Raw genomic sequence first — 25,907 nt, forward strand, 5'->3', positions numbered from 1 at the left:
TGTTTCATCTCCTGATCTCTCAGACTGTTGTTTGATCTTTCGACCATTGTATAAAGTTGTGTATGTTGTATGTATTATGTCTGTCTTTCTGTCTCTGTGTTTGTCAGTTACCCTGTCTTTCCATCCATATGTTTTTGTGTCTGTCTATTTATATAGCTGTCTCCCCTTTTGTCCACCCCCTGTGTTGCAGCCTCTCCTGTCACCAAAGCTTTTTACTCTAATCTGCCTGCGTCTCCTTCCCTGCACAGTAAATAAAAAAATAAAAAAATTCACTATTGTGTCATGCAGGGTTTAAAGTTAACATTTTATCTCACTAACAACTTTCACATTTTCAGTAAGTTAGGCCTGCAGTCAAACTATAGCCAAGTTAAAATAACTGTGTAAGCATAAATAACAGTTAAGACTCAAATGGTAATTAACTAACTCCCTTTGCATTAAAACGCAAAACTGAAAACGATTTTTTTATGCCATTGGAGGCTACAATGCTATACAGTACGTAACCATATTCACACTTGTATACACAGTTTTCTTGTGGTAAAGATGGTGGGCAGACCATTGGTGTAATGTGTGGACTAGGGCAGGTAAAGGTAGCAGATCCATGTGCAGTTTGGTTTAATAAAACAAAAGAAGCAGAATTACGGTGGGCAAAAGCATACAAACATCCATGAGCATTCAACATTACATACATTCAACAACTGACAAAATATAACTGAAACATGGGCTACATAGCTACATATACAAATATGTGGACAAACAAGCTAACAAGACCCTTGCTTGTATTCTTACTTGAGTGATATTAGGTTATTAACCTCTATTTTTTCTGCATTTGATGGATGGGCAGCTGCCAACTTTAAACTCTGGTGTTGTGATATGAATTGATTGTGAGAGATTTTCTGATAAAATACATTATGCATCATACAACCAGGTAGTATGTATTATTTTACCCAACTAAACAGTAATTCAAGTACACTTTGTTTTGTTAATTTTCTGATATTAGGTAAATATGTACCTAATAGTACATTTTGAGGAGGACAACAAAACTGGCCCGGTGGCAAAGGAGTGGTTTTCTGATGGCCTTGCCTGGTGGCCCCCATTCAGGGACAAGTTCCACATTCTACGTAGTGTACAAAAAAGGGTTGTTCCTTGCCCGTTAAAGGGCTGGAAACAATTTGCTGCACGTGTGCTCTACGAATCAGGTAGTTTTAAAAGTAGAAAAATGCAGTTGAGTACTACACCATCTGGTGTTGCTTTGTTATTTACATGTTTTGATATTGTTACCTGCTATCTCTACTTATATGTGGTTTATGTTATACTTGAATAGTTAAAATGCTAAATGTTATTTACAGATTCAATTGACAAAATACAAGAAAAATGGGAAAGGTCGTGTGTGACATCAGACCTAAACACAGACAAAGAACAAGAACCTACAATTGCACGCCAACGAAGAAAGTAAGTACTTTTTATATATAACAAATCCTCATTGTATTATTGAGTTTTGACTGTGTAACAAAATCTATGGAACTATGTTGTGCCTTTATGTTTAAGGGAAATATTGTCATATATACACATTTGCTTGTATTGCATAACATTCTTTAAAAAACTAAAAATCTGTTGTTTAATTTAGACCAAAACGTCTCAGATCACCATCTCCCTCATCAACATCACCACTTCCATCAGAGGAAGATGACCATCTGACAACACAATCTTGTCCACCCAAAACACCAAAAAGGGTTCATCGTTTCCCTCCAAAGAATCTACCAGCCCCTCCTCTTATACCTGTGGTCAAAGGACCAATGAGCACAGATACCGTCAGAGCTGGTAAGCTTATTAATGTGTCAACATAAGTCACATCTAAGACTCAACATTGCTAGACATTTAAAGGAACAGTATGTAGGATTGTGGCTAAAACTGGTATTGCAATAACAAAACTTGTGACTAAAACTGGTACTGCAATCACACAACTGCTGGCCAATACACAAAATCACAACATAAACATCAGTTGAGGGCTGCAACTCCACTTTTTAAATGACAATATCCTGGCCAGACCACTGTTGTCAGTGATATAAGTATATGAAATGAAAATTATTTCTAAATGTCTAGTGACATATCAGGGCCATTTTATGATTAATTTATATAAATTTCTTACATACTGTTCCTTTAAATTGATACAATATATAAATGTTCTGTTATCTTACAAATATCTTAACAAATGTACTGATCTACACAGATATACACAGAAAATGTTTTATTAAACATTTTTATAAGCTATTATTACCCTACTATTATGGAACAGCAGCATTGTTAGTTAATTAAATATATATTTGCTTGCTGTTCATAAAATTTTGTTTAAACACTAGCACGCTTCGATGTCTGGAAACAAAACATCAGCATTTCTGTAAGAAAATAACATTAGCCTACAGCTTTTTAAAATACCCTACTTTTAAGTAGTCTAATGGCGTTTTTACACCTTATCTTTTTTAACACCTTTCTCTTAAATCGAATCGTGGATAGCTATCTGATCAATCTGTCATTTACACTTTAAGATTCTAGTGACCAGATGTAAAAAGGACATTAAAGGTTCTTACCAAATATATGCAAGCTCCATTTAAACATTCACTCAAACTAATACAAATTGGCCAACAATTCTTGCTTTGCTACTGGAATTTTTCAGCTGCTCTGTTCCACACATTAAAAGAATACACACAAAGTTGGATTTTATAGTAAACTCCCTTTCAATTGGTCCTGCGAACTGTGATGCAGGTCAGCCAGTAATTTCAGAGTAATGTGTGCATGCGTGTCTCTGTCTCTTGCTTGAGGTTTGGTGTTAAGGCTGCTCGATAATGGGAAAAATCATAATCCTGATTAAGTAGTATGATTACAATTCAATGCATTTGTTTAGTGTTGTTGCAGGCTGCATATGTCAAGCAGTGGTGCCTTCTGAAGTGCTTTTTTAACACATCGTTCTAGCTAAACGCGATTCATAGTTTAAACACGGGGAATGGTTTTGGTACAACTCACTTGAAATGCATATAACTTTACAAACATAAACAGGATTACTACCTGGTGATCTGACTTTGGATAGATGCGACTCGAGCACAGCTCTCTGCATGTGCGAGAGACATAGAGGCGCCAAGATGCACCTTTATATTTTACATTAAAATATTTTATATTTAAACAAATCAAATCAAACACACCTGAGCAAACATGGTCTTCATGATTACTAGAAAATCACAGGTGGGTAATTTGATTAGGGTTGGAGCTAAACTCTGTAGTGCTCCAGCCCTCCAGGGTAAGACTGGAGGAACCCTGCTCTAAGTCTTGTAAGTAAGGCCTGCAAGATGAATAAAAATGACCATTGCCTCACGCTTCCACATGAGTCACAGGACAGGTCGCAGCAAAAAAACATTTATGGGCTGTTTAAAGCCTCCTTAATGTCTTTTTACTCGCATTCAGGTGTTTTCATTGCACAAATCGTGATATGGTGTTGTGCTCTTCAGTTTCTGCTGTCTCTTGCTAAGTATAACATTCTAACACCGCTTTGTTTCACCGCAATTCTGGGTTTACCCTGCAAAAGCTTTTGAACAGGGTTTCATAATCCTGGGTTAATTACAATTACAGCCTCTAAATTAAAAGTGTGAAATACTCCTTAATTCCTTAAAGATAAGTTTAGAACAAACACATACCCCGGGGTACGGACAAACTGCAAAGCTAATTAGAGGGTTTTGCATCTGACCTCTTCATTTCATCTGAAAAATTCTCAAAATACCTATAGGGTCAGATATGCTTGCTTTGTCTTTGTGTAATCTTTTCATTTCATAACAGCGATTTCACAGGCTCGGCCAGTGTCCTCCAACAGTGACCATGACCCACTTCCATTCTGGCAACCCAGTAACATGGGCTCTTCTCAATGTAAGTGAGATAAATCAGTGAAGATTTGGTGTATCTGAAAAAATTACAGAAGGTGTCAGATGACAGACATAATAGTCTAAATTTTTGGTTATCTTTTCATTTCATAACAGTGATTTCACAGGCTCGACCAGTGTCCTCCAACAGTGACCATGACCCACTTCCATTCTGGCAACCCAGTAACATGGACTCTTCTCAATGTAAGTGAGATGAATCATTGAAGTTTTGGTGTATCTGAAAAATTACAGAAGGCGTCAGATGATAGACATAATAGTCTAAATTTTTGGTTATCTTTTCATTTCATAACAGGGATTTCACAGGCTCGACCAGTGTCCTCTAACAGTGACCATGGCCCACATCCAATCTGGCAACCCAGTAATATGGACTCTTCTCAATGTAAGTGATATGACAAAGTGAAGATTTGGTGTATCTGAAAAATGTACATAAGGCTTCCGGTGACAAACATGATAGTCTACATTTTTGGTAATCTTTTCATTCCATAACAGTGATTTCACAGGCTCGAACTGTATCCTCCAACACCAACCATGGGCCTGTTTCAGTCTGGCAACCCAATAACATGGACTCTTCTCAACGTAAGAGAGATGACCTAGTAAAGATATGTTGTATTTAAAAAAGGTACAGAGGGCTTCTGGTTGCAAACACATGATAGTCTAATGTTTTGGTTATTTTAATTTCATAACAGCGATATCACAGGCCCGACCAGTATCCTCTAACAGTATCCATAGCCCTGTTACAGCCTGGCAACCTAGCTGTATAGACTCTTCTCAATGTAAGAGAACAGATATTGAATATAAATGTGTAAAAAACACAGAATTAGGTATTTCTGATTATATTTGTTGTATGTGTGACTATCATTAATAAATTATTTCTTATTTAAAGGCATGACATCAAATTTGAGTCTAGAATTGTCCAGCTCAGAGACAGAATGTCATCAAAGACCAACTTACACTGAATGTAAGCATCTATCAGAAATTTCTTGTGCAGAGTTCATAGATTATGTTGGGTTCATTTAAAAATAATAACATAAAGTAATGATTTTTAAAATTCCAAGTAACAACAGTTAGAAGGAGGCCAGGCGAGGTGGAGGCACGGCATCCAACTCCATTGTCCGATGCAGGGCTGGACTTTTCTGAGCGTAAGCAAGATTAATTATCCTATTATATTGTTTTATTTTTAACCAATGCTGTATGATAAAGTTTTTGATGGTGGCCAAAATAGTCCAAACTGTTCTGGGGGGGAAATAAACGCCTTTTGATTCTACTGATGTGATTTTGTAAGAGAAATATCCATATTTAACACTTTACAAACTAAAATAATTAGCTTTCGTTAGAGGCCAATATGCATTATGCATACCATATGTTGCGTAAGATCTATTGACAATATACTCTTGTGATAACCGTGCATTATGAGTTGTTTTAGTTACAGATAGAGATAACTCAGTATCTTCTTGTCTTATATTGTCTTTAAAATCCTTGTTTTAGTTGTGACTGGTATTGTTGTTTTACTTCCTGCTCTGTGGCCCTCCGCATTCATCACTATAAATGGTGTGTAAGCTACTAGAGGTTGACAGATATGTGTTTTTCAGGGCCGATGTCGATATCGAGTATTGCAGGTCGAGTAGACCGATAACCAATATTTCAAACCAATATGTCTGGTGTAAAATGAAAATTAATGTCAAAGACACAGGCTCTGACAAAAACTGTCAGTGCTTTGAATTTTTTTATTTTGACTTAAGAAATGTTAATTATAACACTCATATTAATAATAACAAAAAAGCAGGAAACACCTATAAACTATAAGGAATAATTGACGACAGGGCATTGAATTATAAGAAAATAATGCACGCCCAAGGTGGTAAAGTGTTCCTGCAGGTTTGCATTATTTTTGAATAATTCATAGGACTGGAGTGAATTATTGCTCTTATACCACGTTTATAACAAACATTGAGCTTGTGTCTATTTTTAAGACATTTGACAAGTTAGGTGTGTGGTTTACAGAAGAAATAATCAATACCCATGGAACATTTCTTAACCAATCAGAATAAAGTGTTCAACAGCCCTGTGGTATATAATCATTTATTATAATACATAAATATTTAATTGCTTTATAGCTTTGTTGTGTATGTTGTTGAAAAGACCACAAATGTTTTCATGAAGCTATAACATTAATACCATATAGGGGCATGTAGTTGGTTCACTATAGCCTATTCTTTAAGTATATATGTCAATGTAGTAGAATAAAAAGCCTTATATAGTCAATTTCACAGCAACTACAACAGTGATGAATTTCTGAGGTAATTTTATGTTATAGACCTCAGCAATGACCTTCTCCACAGAGTCATCTGTTATTTCAAATCTGCATTCACTTGAAGTTCAAATAGATTTGATTGGCTGTCAATGGTTTATCTTTCATCAGTTGGAAAAAATGCTCAAAGTGATCTCAAAGATATTGTTCATTGTATCTTCATTGTTATAGTTGTTGTGTGAACTCCGCCATTCTCTTTAAAATAAAACGATCTTTAAATCTATATTTTTTATAGTTATCATTATAATGTGAACACCCTTTAGCGTAAAAGTTTCACAACATCTAGATCTACTGCATGCAAAAGACTTAACTACACAGCTTGTAATGATTTGCCAATGGTAAGCGTATCTTAATAGACCCCTTCAAGGTTTGTAAATATTGAATGACTATCGGGTGCACGCGCAGCATGGGGTCAAACTGTTCATACCATTTAGGCTTTCTCGTTTAATCTAACAGGGCTGAAAAATGATGACTTACCTGAAATGAAGTGAGCACTACAACACACAAGCCTCTTTGATCTTTGCATTGTCCCAGTCTGCACGTTTAATTGCCTGCAGCCACAGATGTTGTATTTTTTGTTTTTGAGATTCTGCAGGAATCTCGAAAAACCTAACGGCAGACCTGGTGCGATTTTCAAAGCCCACAACGCAAGTAGGCATTTTTGACGATACCGAATAATACGCAACTCAATCTGCTGTAATGACTTTTCTGACCCCGACATGCGTAGTGGGAACCGCCTGTGACGAACCGTGAAGGGGTCTATATATTAATAAGAAAATTAGCTACCTTTACATACTGCACTGAATGTTAACTACATGTGACACATTTGAAACATCCTTCTTATCCTAGAATCAAGACACCGCCTTCCTAATACCCACCAACTCATCCCAACTAATTGCACTGGTATGTTTGGTCACATCTTCTCCTTGATGTTGATAACCTCCTCTTTTAAAGATAAGTGTAAAAAATAAATTTTACTGTATTTCTAACAGCGGTTGAAAGGCTTGTCCTGGAGCAACTTGGGGAACTTCACCTCAAGGTGGACCATTTAACTGCAACTGTACAGTCACTCTGTCAAAACAGGGCTCAAAATCAACAACCCCAAAGCAGTGACTATGACCACTTACTTCCCATTTCCACTTTGGAAGAGCTGAACCGCTTTGATGAGAAACTTCGGCAAGATATTGATTTTAAGAAACATGTGGTATGTCTTCTAATACATCAAACATGAAAATCTAAAACATCAAAATGGGGAGTTGATTAGTTGAGTCAATTGTTTGTGTAGGCCTGCACAAATCTAAGCAGGAGGGTTGAACTTAGGTGTTCCAAACGAAATAGACATGTGACAGAAAATAGCATTTTGATTGTCTGTAGTAACATTTGCTTTAATTCTGTTTTTCATTACAGATTGCAAAGCTGTCCATAACTGGGGGGAACTCTGTTAAAAAAACAGTGTGGCGAGTGTGCAGGAAAGTATTTTCTCCAGAACTTGCCACCCAGTTAAATTGGTGCGGGAGAGGACAGAAGACTGGCATCAAGTCGCGACCAGTGCATGAAATTCTACAGTGTAAGTTTAACTAGCTCAGCAGTAAGTAAGGATGTACTTGTTTGTCATTTTTTCATTTTAATTATTGCATTGGTCTGAAAAACAAAAAACCTTTATGAAACATAAATGTTTTATACAACGTGCATCTATCTGCACAAAATGCAAGACTCAAACTACCGGTAAGTTATGCACTGGACAGAAAGTTTAACTCCTGTGGTGGATGCACACTATAACCATAACAGCGCACCTAAAACACATCCAGTCAAAGTACAAAGATTCATTACATTAGTAAGCAGCTTTAAGTCTTTTGCTATCATTTTAGCGATTAGCTGTGTCTTCTCTCACTTGTGTTCAGTCAAGATGTTATGTTCGTATGGCTCTCTGGAATCTCTTGACATTTGATGTTTAAATATGAGATGATAACCCATTTAACTTGTGATGGCACTACATTTTGCACCTGACTGACTGTATTTCACATTACCTTATTTTCTACATTAATGAGCAAAACCTCATCAAGACTCTTTTTTTACTGTCAGTCTAGGCTTAGGGTTACAAGTTTAAGGGAGAGTGATGTGTGATATTTTTGAATGGAAGGTAAACGGTTAGAATGTATTGTGTATATTATATCAGGTGTAATGTTAGTATTTAGTGACTTGCACCACCACATATTATTATTTTAGCTGATATGTGGATTAGTGTTGGTACAATTGGTACTTCCCTGTACTGATAGTGTTTGTTTTTTCCTTCATAATTTCTCTTGTAGTGTCGGTTTCTAAGAATGGTGCCCTGCCACACATCACAGAGGCAGAGATTGAAACGGCAATCCAAAACTGGCTCAGGCTTAGCCAAGATAGACTTGGAGGGCGGAGGAGGCAAAGACCGGAGCGTTAAAGGTGAGCCAATCAATGAAACTACATCTCAACAGCTGTAGCAAAAGATACAAATGTTTTTTTTTTCACAAAGTCTGATGCTTCAGTGTTTTTATCTTTTTGTCAGATGCTGCTTTGTTATATATAAGGGATAATCAATGGCTTGTCATTCATTTAAGGATTTTAAATGCAAGATGTGAGTTGCGAAGTGCATTTAAAATTGTTTAATGCATGGCAGACTGTTGAATATCCTTCTTATTCCATGGCCATTTGACAACTTATAGACAATTTAAAACTAGTGTTGTTCATTGCAGATCAATATTTTAAGAATGAGTAAAAATGACAGTAATTTTTGATCAGTTACGTCACAATAAATTTGCCTACTTTAAATCCGAGACAGGCAGACATAAGGTAGGGTGATAATATTACATTTATTTAAATGAAATATTTATTTAAAATATTTAGAAAGAGAAAGGATCTCTAATAGCTGAAGTTTGCTTCAAGTGTACTTAAAAATAGACATGAAGAAGTGCTTTAAAATTATATTTATTGAAATGCATTTAAGGCAATTAAAATCAAACTGAAAATCTTCAGCAGTTTAAACTTGACTTTTTAGTCAGGAGGAAGAAGTCCTAGGAGGGAAAACACCTTAAGAGAGCCAAACATAGCTGATTCTATGGGATATACTTTATAATAGACACAATTTTATAAAAACATTTTAAATAATATATACTTCACTTCCGATTTGGACTCACAGACTGATTCATGAGCTAGGGAACTTATTGAGACACACAGAAAGTGTTTAAAAACAACTTTTGAGCCTATGGATGTGTGACCATCCGCTCTGGTGGCAGCTTTCTCCAGTCACAGTTATGTGATGTGAACGTATGGCTCAAGTGTTTAAAGGCGGAGTCCACGATGTTTGAAAAACGCTTTGGAAAAGGAGACGGGCCGACTACCAAAACACACTTATAGCCAATCAGCAGTAAGGAGTGTGTCTACTAACCGACATCTTTGCCGGGTTGCGTATGTGTGGGGCGGGTCTATCAACAGAAGGTCCAGATTCTACTGGGGTAGGGGCGTGTTTGTTTAGGTGATTTCAAATATCAACATTGGCTTTCAAACATCATGGACTCCGCCCTTAAAGAAGCCTCCTTTGCTTATTCTAAAATGACCAATAGGTGATTGAATGATGCAAACGGTGAAGTGGTTAATGTGATGATAGTAGTAGAATATTCCATGACTGGGAAAGGCTCTTAGCCAATCAGATTTGAGAACTGGTGTATAACAATATGCATATCTATTTATCTACGTTTTCTTTAGATGCACCCTGATGTTTACGTTTCATTGTTAAATATGGCCTACTGTACAAACATAAAAATGCTATAAAATGAATAAAGTGCATTTTAATGAACAAGGGAATTTTTTGTATTTAGACTTAAATTTCCCTTTTATTTAACTAGATCATTCAGGGCCCAGTAGATGTCTGAAAACGTTTTTGCTTAATATTGGATTTGTGCCTCCACAAGAACAATAGGAAGAAAGGAGCTATATATTTTTACAAACATGTGGCATTTTTAGGTGAAATCATTACTGCTTTCATCGTCTTTTGTTTCAGAGGTGACATGATATCAGCGGTTACTCTTGAATTTGCCTAGATAAGCCAGTAGCCTCGCTAGTCAATAGTCTGGACACACCTACTCATTTATGGGTCTTTCTTTTCCTGACTATTTCTACGTTGAAATTCAAAACAGCACATCCATGTAGTAAACAAAACTGTAAACAAAGCTAAATTTAGCCAGTTAATAGGGTGATGACTGAAATTCAGTCTTAATTTTAAGAACCACCTTAACATAGACACTTAGAATGATTTGCCAACAGAGTTCCTATACATGTTGACAATTTGGCTACTTTTTGTTTAATAATGTTAATTGATAAGCATTCCAGCTGACTATTTCATGTATACTATATAAGTTAAAATAACTTAAGATTAACGATAGTATATTGAAATTACTTGTAAATCTGAGTTGATTAAACAAAGGGGCAAAGGATTTTTATACAGCGTAGGTTCTTCAATGTTTATTGGTTTAATATAAAATCAACCACTGGCATGATTTTAAATGTGTGATGTTCACATGTCTCTCACTGGCTTTCATATATTCTATTAAATTTAGAAGGCAATACTTAAAAAGACTAAATATTTGCGACATTTGAGACATTGCATTATTAAGCTCTTAATTCGAGTTTAATAATGACCAAAGGTTGTGTCTAATATAATGTGTACATAGTAAGCAATGAATTGCACTGATCTAAAGTAAGTGTACAATAAAATGTAGTTTATAAACTTAAATTTTGTATATAGAAACGAATAAGATATTAATATAAACAAATACTACTAATATTATAAACTGCAAAAATCATTGCACAATTTCTAAGTAAATGGGAAAGATAATGATATACTTGGGTACAGAGACCGTCTAAGTGACTAAAATGTCATGTATAGAGGATCCTGTAGATGATAATGTTGAATTAATTTGTAGAAAGTTATATTTATGTTATGAGAAGATTTTGAGACACCGAGTGGTTTTTTGCCACAAAATAAAACGTAAAATTATACAAAATAAAAATAAAACGAGAACCATTTTTTATGGCAGAAGAGCACTAGTTTGCAGCACCTACACCTCTGGTGCAGTAACATCATCACATGTTACTGCGCCAGAGGTCAAATGCTGCAAACTAAGTGTTCTTCCGCCATACAATATGTTCTAATTTTTAGCCACTTAAAAAGTTGCAACATTTTATTTTGTGCCACCATACTTACTCATGTAACTACTCATGTAACAGTCTTTAAATAGGGAAAATATGGAAGTGTTTGGTAGCTTCTAAATTCATCCCTGTTTGGAGCCATAGGAATGAATGGGGCTAGGCTAAATGCTAATACATTCACATTATGCTGTATAGACCTTTTGCGTGTTTGCAATTAAACAGAGATGACGTTTTTTGTGGGCGGAGCCCAACTGGTGGCAGAAAACTAATGCTTCTCAATAGCTGTGTGAAGTGTTTTAGCGTTAAACTGTGATTTTTAAGGATCCGGTGTTCAGTAGAAGTCTGTTTCCCCTATATTTCTCTTAAGTGTAATGTTTCTTATAACGTTTTCCCCAAGTTAACGTTTATTTTTTAAATAAATTAAAAGTTTAAATGGCTTGGCTACTAATTGTGTGCATGTATGTAATGTATATGTATTGGTCTTTATTGGTAAATCAATTATTTTTACAGTATGAATCGCGGAAGTACTTGTAAGACCAATACTATCATGTATTCTGTATAATATCCTTTATTAAATATTTCATCATTTCCTGTTTTCAATTTCTTCCTTATATTTTTAGCCTACGTGTTTGATCTAAAACTATTATGTTTACATACAAATTAATTTGTATAGGCCTGTTTATATATTATTAACACTTTACATCGTGTGTGTGTGTGTGTGTGTGTGTGTGTGTGTGTGTGTGTGTGTGTGTGTGTGTGCTATGTTTATATATTTATTAGTAAACATCATAATTTAGAACAAACAGGAAGAAGACATAGGCTAAGATATAAGGTAAATAGAAAAGAAAAAAATACGAAAACTTATAAATGGTAATATTATTGATATTATGAACTAATTCAAATCTTTAATCTTTCTAAATAAATTATAAACGTAAAGTGATGAAAACGCTATAAGAAACACATAGACGGATCAGACTTCGACAGAACACCGAATATCTTCTCTAATTATTTTCTATTCAAATTATTAAAACATTTCCAAATGATTTCATCACTCCAGTCTGTCCGGTTGAGGGCTTTTATTGCAACCATAAACACCTACGTTTATCTTCAAATGGTGTCTTCGACGCCGATATACTATAAAAATGAAGGTCATCTATTTTGGCACTCTTATTCTGACACTCAACAGCACAACAAAACATTTTCTAGTGAGTTATATTGTTCATTTCACTCGTGTCTCATTCATTTCCACTGTTTTTCTGCCACCACATGCGCGCGTGACGTAACTGTGACGTCGACTCGCAAAAGGTCTATAAAGATGAAGTGCATGCATTTAAAAAAAGACAGTGATGTATTATTTCACCTAAGTTAAGGTAATAACATAGTAAAATATAGAAAAACTGTTTAGTTTTCCTTTAAGCTGTAGCTTATAGCGCTAATCCGTACCCCACAGTTTGGCAAGGGCCGGGTCAGCTTACTTTTGGGAGCTTTTCCACTGAGTTCAGTTCATACCCAATACGTTTTTAGTACCACCTCGGTCCACCTTGCAATGGTGGATCGGTTACTTTTCTTCACCTATCCTAATGTTTTAATGTACTGTAAATGTCACCAAATCAGTGCTGCCCTGACGGCCTGGTAGAGTAATAATTATTTGAATAAGAAATCATTTGTATTGCGTATAGTGTCGAACGCGGCCATCCGCGTGTAGCCGCGGGGAGTATACTCGAAAAGCTGCACGCGGAAAAAAGGTATACCCCGGCCTTTATCCCTTTTGACTTAACTAGGTGCCATCACTGTAATAAAAGCTTGTGTACATGGCAGTCTAAATATCTAAATATCTGTTAAAAAAAAAAAAAAAAACATTGCAATACACACAGTGTTCAATTAGACAAATCTTTTTTTTATTTAAAGAATAAAACATTCACATAATTATAAATTTTTCAAAGGTACATCAGCCGCAAACTATTAGACAGGCTTAAGTGTAAGGGTTTGGTGTTGTCGTATTTATGTCTTTTATTTTAAAGTTCTTTTTCATGTTCAGGTCTTTTATTTTGATATATTCATTGCCATGTTTCTCTCTAGTTTCACTATTCACTGATGTGTCATGTTCTGATTGGTTCCTTTTCTGTATATATTCCCATTGTCTTTATTAAACTTTGTTAAACTGTCTATGTGTTTGGTAGGTTTTTGTTGTTCATGCCATGCAATTATGATTTTGAAATAATCGGGTATATTAGAACAAGTGTAATAAAACTTATGACAAGACATAGACAAAAGTACTACAACAAAATGAATGTGTTTTCTTTACTTTCCTTTTTCAAAAACTTATGTGGAATAGACCTGTGTAGGTGGGTTCTGCACTAAAAAAGGTTTGAGCACCCCTTATTACACTATGGCAAATATATTATCTTTATTTACTCCACGACCCAGGTGGATACCTACTCTGTAAAGGCACAACACGTGAAACATATTTTACAACAGCTACTATGCAGAGATAAAGAAATAAAGAGAAGCCGCCAGATGAATTTCAGGGCTGCTCCATTGAAATTGACTCTGCAAAGGCTGCTAAATTTGCCCCAGTGGCACGTGATTTTTACTTGATTTATTTATTTGTAACTAAAATACTAGTCGTTAGACTAAATGTTTCACGGATGAAATGCACATACACTAAATAGTGAGACTATTCGCTGTATAACAGCTAACAAAGAAAAGTTCTAAGAATGTTCCCAAGAATGTTCTGCCAAGTAAAAAGTGTCCAGTTTTCTTGACATTCTAAGAACGTCTGGGTTGTCTGAACGTAGAGGAATATCACATTTTACCATTTTCAAACGTAATGACAATGTCATGTTTTAATGTTTAAAACAACTGTTTTTTTATATTGACTTGTTTGTTTGTTATGTAAATGATAGAGAAACATTGCATTTTATTATTTTAAAACTGTTATAAAACATTATTTCTGAATGTTCGATAAAAATACTGCTGTAAAAAACAAAATTCACTTATTAGGTTTAGATGTTAATGATTTGTTTTATTTAAAGTCAACATTATTGTGATTAGTGTTTGTTTTAGTTCTCAAGGGACTCTTGACCCTTGACTTTTTGTTTGTTAGTTTTTTCATGGTTGTATTACTTTGTGTTTATAAAGCACATTTTTCACAGTAATGTAAAGTTGGTGAATTTCTGTAGTGGTTGGTACATAGTAGTAAAGATCATATTCTAATTAATTGATTTACCAATCAAGTTTCTGTTCTGTCAACAATGTATATGAGATCCAGCACTTTCAGTTTGTCATTGAGGAGTTTTAGAAGCTTTGGACAAAAATAGTGAGAGTGCTGGATCTCATATACATTATTGACAGAAAAATAATCTGGGCCCGGTTCCCCAATAACGTTCACTCTTAGCGTGCTAAGAAGACTCAAAAAGATATATCTTATCAAAGTTGTTTATGTTCCGAAGTGTGTTCCCCAAAGTGTCTCTTAGGAAGCTTCTTAACACGCTGCCTCTAAGTTCAACGTAACAGTGGCGCTGTCCCAAGTGAAGGTGCTGAATTATTTGCGATCGATCGCTCAGGGATCGATTTTCCACTTCACGCGAAAGTGCATTAAGGCGTTAAGAAAGACAACACGCTCTATACAAATGGAACATTACTCAAATTATTCCAGTAACATTTATTTTAAGTTATCCGTAAAATATAGACTATTAATTAAATTATCAAATTGTCAGTAATACGGGTAGATGAACCTCGCTAATCATCCACCCTCCTTATCCCGTTGTGCCACTTGTGCCGCTTCTTGACATTGGTTTAACGACTTAAAAAATTATATAATACACTTTTACACTAATGGTAAGGTACTTAACAATCAGAATTACTTGGCAAGCAGCTGTAGTACTTCTGTTTAATGCGGTATTGCTTGCCATTAATGTTTTCAATAAAAAACAACCTATCTACAATAAACAGAGAGAGTTAGATAGAGAATATGGTCTGAGAAGATCTAGCAGCTCCATAATGAGTTGTCTTGGGAGGCGATTTTTTTTATTTAGCCACGTCAGGCAAATTGTCAAAAGGTTTTAAGTGTTACCGAATAAAAAAAAATTGGCATGGACTAAACGGTTACGGGGTTACCGGTGTTGTGTGGAAGTCTGTTCCCCCTATGTTTCCCTTTAGTGTTTTTAGCGTTTTATCACATTATACATTTATTCTTTAATATACATTGAACGTTTTAATGGCTACTGAGATGTGTGTGTGTGTGTGCATTTATATAATGTATCTTGATTGTTCTTGATTGTAAATTATTTTTACAGTATTACAGTATGAATCATATTATATGTACAATTTATTATGTATGGAAACATAACATTTTTAAAACAAACAGTAGAGAAAAAAATTGAAAAAAGACAGGTTAAAAGATATAAAACTGTCAAATAAGAAATATTGAATAAATTGTATAATAGAATACATGACATTATTGCTTTTAGTATAACAAATTCAAATCTTTAATATTTCTAAATAAATTATAAATGTAAACGCTATAAACATAGAGGAAACAGACTTCGATGGGGAACAAACTTCAACACCGGCGCCATCTTTGATTCATTCTGATACCAAATAAAGTCCATTGCAAACATATTTTATTATAAGTCTTAAAATGTCCATAACATAAAATCATTGTCAGCATAACATAGTTTGACTTGTACTGCGCTGCGCTGATTTCTAAAGACTGTGGCGATAGCGTTTTGCGCTCAAACAACGCTAAGAGAGAGCTTACGAATGGTACAGACCAACCTTACGAAAGTGTGACTTACAGAAGATATACTTAGCGTACGAACGTTTTGGGAATCGTGCCATAGAGTTAAGAGAGAGGTTAAGGAATAGGTTAAGAACTACTTAGCGATAAGAACGTTTTGGGGAACCGGCCCTGGTAAGTAACTACTATAACAAATGTGCTTTATACACAAAAAGTAATGCAACAAGGGAAAAACTAACACACAAAAAGTCAAGAGTCTAATCACTAATCACAATAATATTGCTTTCAAATGAATCAAAACATCAACATCTAAACCTTATAAGTACTTTTGTTTTCTACAGCAATATTTTTACAGAACATTCAGAAAAAGGGTTTTAAAAAAGTTTTAAAATAATAAAATCCAATGTTTCTCTCTCATTTACATGACAAGCAAACAAATCAATATAAAAAAACAGTTGTTGTTTTAAACATTGTCAACATTAAAACATGACATGTTTCCATCCACATGTTTTTATCCGAATTAAGTGATATCGAATGAAAAATGCGTTATGGAAACAGTAAAATTCGATTGAATTTCATGAATATCGACTCAAAAGAAAGACGTTCGATCTCATCGGATTTTATCTTGATCGATATATGGCTTATCCGATAAACGCTGATGGAAACGTTATTTGCCGAATAAATAATGATTTGCGATTAAGGTTTAGGTCCTTTTATGGTTGCAACCCACACACAAAACAAGAAGAAAAAGTTTTAGGTCATTTCCGCTCTGGTGGCACACATTGCGTGTGTCAACAAAGTCAGATGTAAGTGGACAAACGACGAGACGAGATTCATTTTAAATTTAATTTAGCAGAGAAAATAACGAGCTGAAGATCTTTGCCCGAACCCGACAGGTTCGGGCGGATTCGGGCTTCATTTCTAACATTTTACACGGGCTCGTGCTCCGCCTTTGCACGGTAAATGAGCTGTCAAGTTCAATGCTGACCACGCTGAAGCCATTTAATAATTTCCTCAACAAAAATGGCTAATCTTGGTGAGTAAAGGTTTTTTAATTTATAACTAAATATTACTTAGTATTAAATACATAATTTAGACAGAGGATATAGACTAATGTTGGCATTAATGTAAAGAAAGTGCCGAAGCAAATACCACAGAACCTTTATCCTAATTTCGTTATTCCCAAATAACCATCTTATTCAGAATGTATTATCTTAATTTAATTCGTTAAGAAATAATTGTTTTTATTGGCATGTTGGCCTATAATGTATTGCATATGCCTATTTAGAGCGAGATGTTACGATGTTACAGATGACTTATTTTTTTTTCTTTGTTTCAACTTCCAAGTGACGTGTAGCCCAGTTAGTCATTAATAAATGTTAAAACCTGTGTATATTACTCATTCTTGATAAAAGCTGTTTGCGTGCGCAAATTTAAATAATGTATGGCTGTAAACGGGTTCGTTCTTTTAAAAAGCTGTCAATCTAAATATACTTTCGGGTTCGATTACAGCTCTATTTTAGATAGCAAAAATCTAAGAAATGCCATAATTTATCAGGAACTCGCGAAGGAAATGTCCAACAATGGTTATGACAAGACGTCCTCCGGAGTAAATGAGGCGCTCAAACTATACGTGTTTCAAAAAAGAGAGTTATCTCGCAACGGTGCCGGAGGGAAAATAAAAGCAAATTCGACCTTGATGAGATGGATCCTCGGCCAAAGAACCCTCGTAGCTTTATTTGCTTATTAACAACTCTAAAGATATTTTTTCGTTCTCATTTACGTTAAGAATTGATCCGGACTATAATTTCACGTTAATGCCTCCGTTGTCGTTGGGCATTTACATGCATCTGCATCATCATAGCAATTTGATGTTAACGTAATTTTCTTATTATTATAGCTTGATATGTCGCTATCAGCTCAGCTGGCACATAAGCACTTAAAACTTGTGAAATGCCGCAAATTTGTCTGGCAAAACTTTGTTCGCAAATGTTTGCCTGAATAGTGTGCGATTCAGTGCGAAAATGAATGGAAACACCTTCAAATGTCTCAAATCAATTCGATATACCAATTTGATCGCAAACCAGCATGTGACGTCATCACGCACAGGCACAGGTTTTTATTCGCTTTAAAGCCGTTGGATGGAAACACACTTTCACCAGCTTTATTCGCATAAGTTTTTTAACCGAACTTCAGATAATTCGATTGACAAGTGGATGGAAACTTAGCTGATTACGTTTGAAAATAGTAAAATGTAACATTGCTCTAACGTTCAGAGAACCAAGAAACATTCTTAGGACGTCAAGAAAACTGGGCTGAGTTCAGCCTGCACAAAACGTTGCACAACGTTTATTAAACATTATACCACGGGTCTGTTGAATGCTGCATTCTGATTGGCTGAGAAATGTTCTATGGGTGTTGATTATTTTTCTGTAAACCGCACACCTAACTTTTCAAATGTCTTAAAAATAGGCACCAGATCAATGTTTGTGGTAACGGTGGTATAAGCGGAATAATTGACTCCGGTCCTTTGAATTATTTGAAAATAATGCACACCTGCGGTGTAACGGATTACCACCTTGGTGTGCATTATTTTCTTATAATTCAATGGCCCGTCGTCAATTATTCATTACGAAACGTATCTCAAACCCTGTTGCACACCGATGCACAGCGTTTCCAGAAAACATGTCGTTCAACCCGGAAACCGTAGCAAAAACGTTGCGCACCTTTTTGAACTTGAACATGTCCCTGGACACTATTTGGGCCCTATTTTAACGATCTAAGCGCAACGTCTAAATGGGCGTGTCCGAATGCACTTTTGCTAATTTAACGACGGGAAAAATGGTTTGTGCGCCGAGTGCACGGTCGAAAAGGGTTTGTCCGATTTTTTTAATGCTTAATGGGAGTATTTTGGGCGTAACGTGCAATAAACCAATGAGACTCTCGGCTCTCAAATCCTTTAACAGCCAGTTTGCGCTGGCGCTATGTCTAATCCCTATTTAGATTATGGACTTTGTAAACTGAAAAACTAAGCGGAGGAAGAAGATCCCCAGTTTAAGATTAATGTTAAATAATTGTGTTGTTTTTCCACTTGTATTGAAATTGTTATTTTTTCATTAAAACCTTAAAAACCCGTCTTCTTTTAGTCATGGAAGTAAAAAAGCAGGCTTTTAATTGCTTTAAATGTATGGCTATCCAATATAATCAAAAAATAATTTACAAGTATGTAAGAAAAAGTTTGTACTCTAAAAATACTTTATTTGTAACAAACAGGAGATAACGAATTTACAAACGGCTCTCCGCAAGTCTCAGCACTTGCAGCATCAGTTTTTTTAAGCATTAAACGTTTCAGCACTTTGGACAGCGGTTATTTTAGCAAAGAGTTTTTTTAAGCATTTCTTAAAAATGTTTCTCATCTCATCATATCCACAGGTACAGAGTCATCATATACAATAAATCCGTGAGGTAGCGTTTAAAAAAACATTTAAAAACAGATGCATTTGTTTAAAGCAAATCATTTATTTACTTACCAGTCTACAGGTGAAATAGCTCTTTGTGCCTTCTGACGTCTCATAATTAGTCCTCATTTATGTCCAAGAGACTCAATAATAATATTTTACATTCAATCCTTTAATCTTTCATATTTAAAAGCATTTTTGTGCGGCTGCACATTCATGTAGGCTACTTTGTGATAAGCAAACCCGCGTTGTCCTCCCATTTATAGGCGCATATTACTAATGCGCTCTTTAAATAACATAAAACATATTGCGCCATTGACTTTAGACTTTAGACCAGGTTTTTGTTGGTCAATGGCGTAGTCTATTTTAGTTGCCTCAAAATAGCAACGCGCCAACAATGCGCCCGAACACACCTCGTTTTTAGACCGGAACGCCCATGGGCGCAAAAGGGGGCGCAAATGCTTTTTCTATTTAAACAACGCGGCGCTTAACGTGAAAATTAGGGTGGAAACTAGCGAAAGACACTTGCGTCGCGCATTGCGCTGAATTGCGCCGGGTGTAAGATAGAGCCCATTGTCTTTAAATTGTTTCTTAAGCCTGTCTAGTTCGCATGACTAATTCATTGTTTTAATAATTTGTGCCGTGTAAAATAACCTTTCCCATTTACTAAGAACTCACCCCATTGTGCAATGCATTTGCAGTTTATATTATTAGTTAATATTATTAGTAGCATTTGTTTATATTAATATCTTACTCGTTTCTATGCACAAAATTATTATTGTACACCTACTTTACCTGCACTGATTCTATGCATACTGTACACATTATCCCATATGGCAAAAAATACATTTCTGAAATGCCAAAAATATATTTTAAATATATTTTATGAAGTATATTTTTGAAGTTGAAAATATATTTAGTTTTACCTTTTTAAAACTGTTATGTTTACAGGTTCGTAACACGAGGTATTTCTTCAAATACGACGTGAATATATTTCCTTAGATTGAAATATATGAAGGGCTAAATATACTTTGTAATGCTTTAAAATGTATTTACTTTTAAAATATATTTCTAAATATACAAAAAAACTGGCCAAAAATTGTGGTGAAAAATATATTTTTGTAAACATATTACAAAAAAAATATTTTAGCAACATTCTTTGGTCATTTTTTATATTTTGAAATATATTTAAAAATATATTTTTGCCGTGGGATAATAAGCAAAATTACCTCACAATCAGATAATAATTAAGGTAAGAGCTCAATAATACAATTCCTCTGCAAAACTTTGGTCTTTTGAAGTATTGCCTTCTAAATTTACTAGAAAAGATGAAAGACACACATGTCAACATTATCACGGGCTGAAAAACTTACACGTGGTTGAAATGTTTTTATTTTTATTTCTTTATTTTTTATATTAAACCAATGAACAAAGAAGAACCTAATAAATAAAAATACATTTAAAACATTACATTATCATCATTGCACAGGAGTAAAGTTTAGGTGTAATTTGACGATTGTCTAACCTTGCATCAACTTAGCCTTACGATGTTTTTGGGAAACGCAGCCCTTGTCGTTGTAACTTCACGGGAGAATTTATGTGAGAGAACTGTAAGTGGAGAAAGAAGACACGTTAGATTTTTTTTATTTAAAAAGTGCGTTGTTTTATATGTATTGAAATTGTTATTTTTCGTAATAAAATATTTGGTTCTTTTCGAAATTGTTTTTTTTTTCAAGTCATGGAAGTAAAATCAGCACGGTTTTAAATGCTGAAAAAAGTACGGATAGCCTACATGACCAGTGTAATCTCAAAATTATTTTACAAGAATAATTTACAAAATAATGCGAAGTCATTATATACAAAAAATCCATGGGGTAGCATTTAAAAAATCAAGATAAATTCAATGTTTGCACTTGTTAAAGGCAAACAATAGCTTAATGTCTACAGGTTAAACAGCACTTCTGCCAGTTGATCTCAGTTTCACTCAGTTTCATGTCCTGTAATCTGTCCTCATGTATGTCCAAGAGACACAATTATACTCTAAACATGAAAAATTAAAGGATTAAAATGTTAGAAATGTTTATGTGCTACTGCCCGTCCCTGTGTGCGTCGTCGTCCGGTTTATGCAGATATTACTTGGTCTTACAAGGATATATGTTCACACGATGTTCTTTTATGTTGGATGCTCTTATGTAGAAAACAGTAAATCACAAAAAATGGCTATAATTATGTTTTTACAGACCGAGTCACATTTATATAGGCTTTACAGCATCTTGTCCTCTGCAAAATAAACGGACCCGGTGGGTAGGCAAATTGTGACGACTTATGGATGACAGGGGAGAGTAGTGATGCAGGCGTTAAAAAAACTGAAGCCCCTGATCTGGTTAAAGCAAACTGAAACTACTGAAAACTATTTTTTTCCTAACTGCATTTTCTCCATGTTTTTACTCTGTTACAGGCTGCCAGAAAGAATCTGTCTCTGCCATCTCTACTGTGGGGCTACATTGTCGCAGTTCCTTTGTCGCCCTTCTTCTCCTGGAGTGTGTTGTTAATAAAGTATTTAAAGTGTTTGAACTTGAGTTGTGTCTGTTCTTTATATCGGAGACAGGGGGCGGGTTTACTGTTCACAGAAAAATAGCACGATCTCTCTGTGTGCGTGTGTGTTTATGGGTCTCATTTATAATGCGTGCATACACAAACATTTGATTGTAGAGTGAAATAACGTTCGGCCTAAATAAATAAAGGCCATAAATAACTGCATGCAGACCAGCTGGTATTTACATTATTGCATCGCTCAAACATCGGCCGAAGAGCTTTTGCGATCAGTTGCCGACGTCTCGGCGACATATTCCCAATTAGCAAACGCTCTCTGAGCGACATCTTGCCGATGGAACTTTGAATATCGTGCCGACATCGGCCAGACGTACGTGTGCTGTCTGGGTATGTTCAGTTTAATTCAGTACATTATTTTATTTTTAAATTTAATTAATTAAACTGAAAAGTAACTCGCATTACTTTTTTAAAAAAGTATCTCAAATATTCATGTGTACATTTATAAAGTAATTCGTTACTTTACTCGTTACTTCAGAAAAGTAATATTATTATGTAATTCGTGATACTTGTAATGCATTACCCCCAACACTAGTGACAACCATAACATGTCAACACCGTCATCTTTGTAAAAAAATATTAGATTAGATTTTGAAATAAATGTATAATTTTTAAGAAGAGGTCTGAAGTAGCTAGCAACAGAGGGGAAACAACATGGCTTATGTGAACAACTCATCTATTTCATGTGAAAGAGTAGGTTTTTGTCACCACCGTCAGATGTCACCACCGTCAGGTTTTCTGTCTTTTCTGTCAGGTTTTATGTATTTTAGGAAGTTATGATTTGATATTTGTGCATCACAGATTGTTATTTTTTTGACCAAATATTTACATAAAGTTTAAGCAAGAAGCCATTGACTTGAGTGGTATACGTTTTGGAATAATGAGGCCAATGTCACCACCGTCAGACGTAGTTTTATTTGTTTTAAATGAATATGCTTACAATGTTTCTTCAGTGCTGTTGAGTTATTAAAGTAATAGTCTCTAATATGTTTATTAAAAAAAAAAAAATCATTACTTTTTCTAATTAGGCTTAAAATAAATGTTGTATGAGTAATAACTGGAAAAATGCCTATTTTATGAAAAAAAAATACGAACAGGGGAGGTTGCACCAGTAAATTGCTGAACAGCCAAGACCTTGGTCTATAATTATGTACCTTCAGATTTTGTAATTTAACTAACTTTTTTTTTCTTCACAATTTAAACCTGTTTTATCCAAATTCCCAAGAATCACTGACTAGATTTTCCAAAAGATTGAAACTATAAGACATGCTGTGTACTGTTACAACCCAGGCTCTAGGGAAGCAACACAAAGGACACAAAACTAGAATAGCCTAACAAAATAACATTGTAATTCAATAAAAGTTAAAATCAGAGAATGCTAAACATAATTGCTGCTCCAGTGCTGGTTGCCAGAGAGAGAGTGTGGAAAGCTGACCAGGGTTTAAATTGGCTTCTCTCAGGTGATGCCAATCAGCCAGTTGATTGTCAATGAGCCACCACTTAACTGAAACAAATCACAAATTAGAACAGAAACCAAAATACAAACCCAAGACATAACACCCCCACCCATAAAGTGTTGCTATTGGGCAACCAAAAGCAACATTGTTTACAGGACATTAATCATCAAAATATATCAAAACAAAATAAACAACTTACGACCTTGAAAGTGCATCTGCCAACACATTATCCTTTCCACGAATGTGACAGATCTTGAGATCATACCCCTGTAAAAATAAACTCCATCGCATCAAACGTTGATTTGTATTTCTCATGTTATGGAGAAAAACCAGAGGATTATGATCAGTGTACACAATAAGTGGAACACTGGATGACACATACACATCAAAATGATTTAGTGACAAAATCAGGGCCAAAGCCTCTTTCTCAATGGTAGAGTAGTGTTTTTGATGGACATCAAATTTCCTAGAAAAATAGCAGACTGGATGCTCAATACCCTCTAAATCATCCTGAAGCCATAACGTTATAATGGCAGAAGTGGTCTGGAGTCACAAAAGCAGAAATTTCACGAGCCCTCTGGCTAAGAGGAACCTGCCAATAACCTTTCAGAAGGTCCAACTTGGTGACAAAAGTTGCAGAACCAACTCGGTCAATGCAATCATCTAAACGTGGAAGAGGATAGGAGTCTGGCTTAGTGATGGCATTTACCTTGCGAAAATCTGTACAAAAACGATGTGTCCCATCAGGTTTCTCAACCAACAAACATGGAGAACTCCATGCACTAGAAGAGGGTTCAGCTATGCCATACTGTAACATATACTTTACCTCCTTACACAAAAGCTGACGCTTAACAGGATTCACCCTATATGGATGTTGCTTAATAGGGATTGCTTGGCCCACATCAATGTCATGCTCTAAGACATTTGTACAAGAGGGAACATCAGAGAACAGGGACAAATGTTGCTGAACTAACTGAATAATATCAGAACGCTCAGAGGGATTAAGATAGGACAAATAAGAGTCCACATCAGCCAGAATTTTTGAATTTAGCAACCTACTTTGAACAGTCTCAGAAACAGCAGCAACTTCTGACTCTGTAGATGGAGCATGCAACATTGCAAGTCTTGACATTTGTAAACCCTGTTTGACTACGGTCAACATAAGGCTTCAATAGATTAACATGGCACAATCTGGTTTTTCGTTTACGATCAGGTGTCTGAACCAAATAGTTAAACTCTCCCACTTTACGATCAATAACATATGGTCCACTGTATTTGGCCTCCAACGCAGAACCAACTATTGGTAAAAGTACAAGGACTTGGTCTCCTGAGCTAAACACATGTTCTTTAGCCTTTCGATCATACCACAACTTCATCTTCGTTTGAGCTGTCTTCAAGTTTTCCTTTGCCAGTTCACATGCTTTACTAAGTCTGGAATTAAAATTAGACACATAATCCAAGAGGTTCATTGGAGCAGAATGCTCAACAGCTAACCATCTCTCCTTTAACAGCTTCAAGGGCCCTCTCACTGTATGGCCAAACACATGTTCAGCTGGGCTGAAACCAAGGGACTCTTGGGCCACTTCTCTAACAGCAAAGAGGAGTAATGGAATACCCTCATCCCAGTCCCTTTCAAATTCCTTGCAATAAGTCTTCAACATTGTCTTTAAAGTTTGATGGAACCTCTCAAGTGCTCCTTGAGACTCTGGATGGTATGCAGAAGAGATGTTATGCTGAATTGACAATTGCTTTAACACCTGAGAAAAGAGGCGGGACACAAAATTAGACCCCTGATCAGACTGGACTACTTTAGGAAGTCCAAACAGTGTAAAAAACTTAATAAGGGCTTTGGAAATGGCAGGTGCTGTAATCCTACGCAAAGGTACAGCTTCAGGAAATCGAGTTGCTGCACACATAATTGTAAGCAGGAATTGATTACCAGACTTAGTACGTGGAAGAGGTCCAACACAGTCGATCAAAACGTGTTCAAATGGTTCTCCAATGGCTGGAATTGGATACAATGGAGCAGTCGGTATCAGCTGGTTAGGTTTTCCGACAACCTGACAAACATGACATGACCTGCAATGCTGAGCCACATCGGTTTTCACTCCAGGCCAGAAAAAATGCCTTAACACCCGATCCAAAGTTTTCTTAACACCCAAGTGACCAGAAAGACAGTGATCATGAGCAAGATACAAGATGTCAGATCGATAAACTGCTGGAACAACA

General features: G+C 35.5%; 2 protein-coding genes across 6 annotated transcripts in view; both read left to right on the forward strand.

The window, feature by feature from the left end:
- LOC129425400 (uncharacterized) overlaps nucleotides 1-22,311 on the forward strand; it is a 29,689-nt gene extending 7,378 nt beyond the window's left edge. Inside the window, exons 3-17 of one of the 4 annotated variants that reach the window (XM_073859601.1) lie at nucleotides 998-1,196; nucleotides 1,347-1,449; nucleotides 1,625-1,818; nucleotides 3,823-3,909; nucleotides 4,020-4,106; nucleotides 4,216-4,302; nucleotides 4,413-4,499; nucleotides 4,610-4,696; nucleotides 4,807-4,881; nucleotides 4,979-5,062; nucleotides 7,081-7,134; nucleotides 7,224-7,435; nucleotides 7,639-7,798; nucleotides 8,541-8,670; nucleotides 22,070-22,311. In XM_073859601.1, the coding sequence (XP_073715702.1) occupies nucleotides 1,004-1,196; nucleotides 1,347-1,449; nucleotides 1,625-1,818; nucleotides 3,823-3,909; nucleotides 4,020-4,106; nucleotides 4,216-4,302; nucleotides 4,413-4,499; nucleotides 4,610-4,696; nucleotides 4,807-4,881; nucleotides 4,979-5,062; nucleotides 7,081-7,134; nucleotides 7,224-7,435; nucleotides 7,639-7,798; nucleotides 8,541-8,668 (1,638 nt within the window). In that variant the 5' untranslated portion in view covers nucleotides 998-1,003 and the 3' untranslated portion in view covers nucleotides 8,669-8,670; nucleotides 22,070-22,311. Of the gene's footprint in view, nucleotides 1-546; nucleotides 1,197-1,346; nucleotides 1,450-1,624; nucleotides 1,819-3,822; nucleotides 3,910-4,019; nucleotides 4,107-4,215; nucleotides 4,303-4,412; nucleotides 4,500-4,609; nucleotides 4,697-4,806; nucleotides 4,882-4,978; nucleotides 5,063-7,080; nucleotides 7,135-7,223; nucleotides 7,436-7,638; nucleotides 7,799-8,540; nucleotides 8,671-22,069 lie in introns of those variants that run through there. The other 3 variants (XM_073859603.1, XM_073859602.1, XM_073859604.1) reach the window with 3 other exon arrangements.
- Nucleotides 1-25,907, forward strand: part of LOC129445969 (histone-lysine N-methyltransferase SETMAR-like) — a 125,069-nt gene that overhangs the window by 22,184 nt on the left and 76,978 nt on the right. The window lies entirely within an intron of this gene.

Source organism: Misgurnus anguillicaudatus, chromosome 21 (genome assembly GCF_027580225.2).
Source record: "Misgurnus anguillicaudatus chromosome 21, ASM2758022v2, whole genome shotgun sequence".
NCBI lineage: Eukaryota > Metazoa > Chordata > Actinopteri > Cypriniformes > Cobitidae > Misgurnus > Misgurnus anguillicaudatus.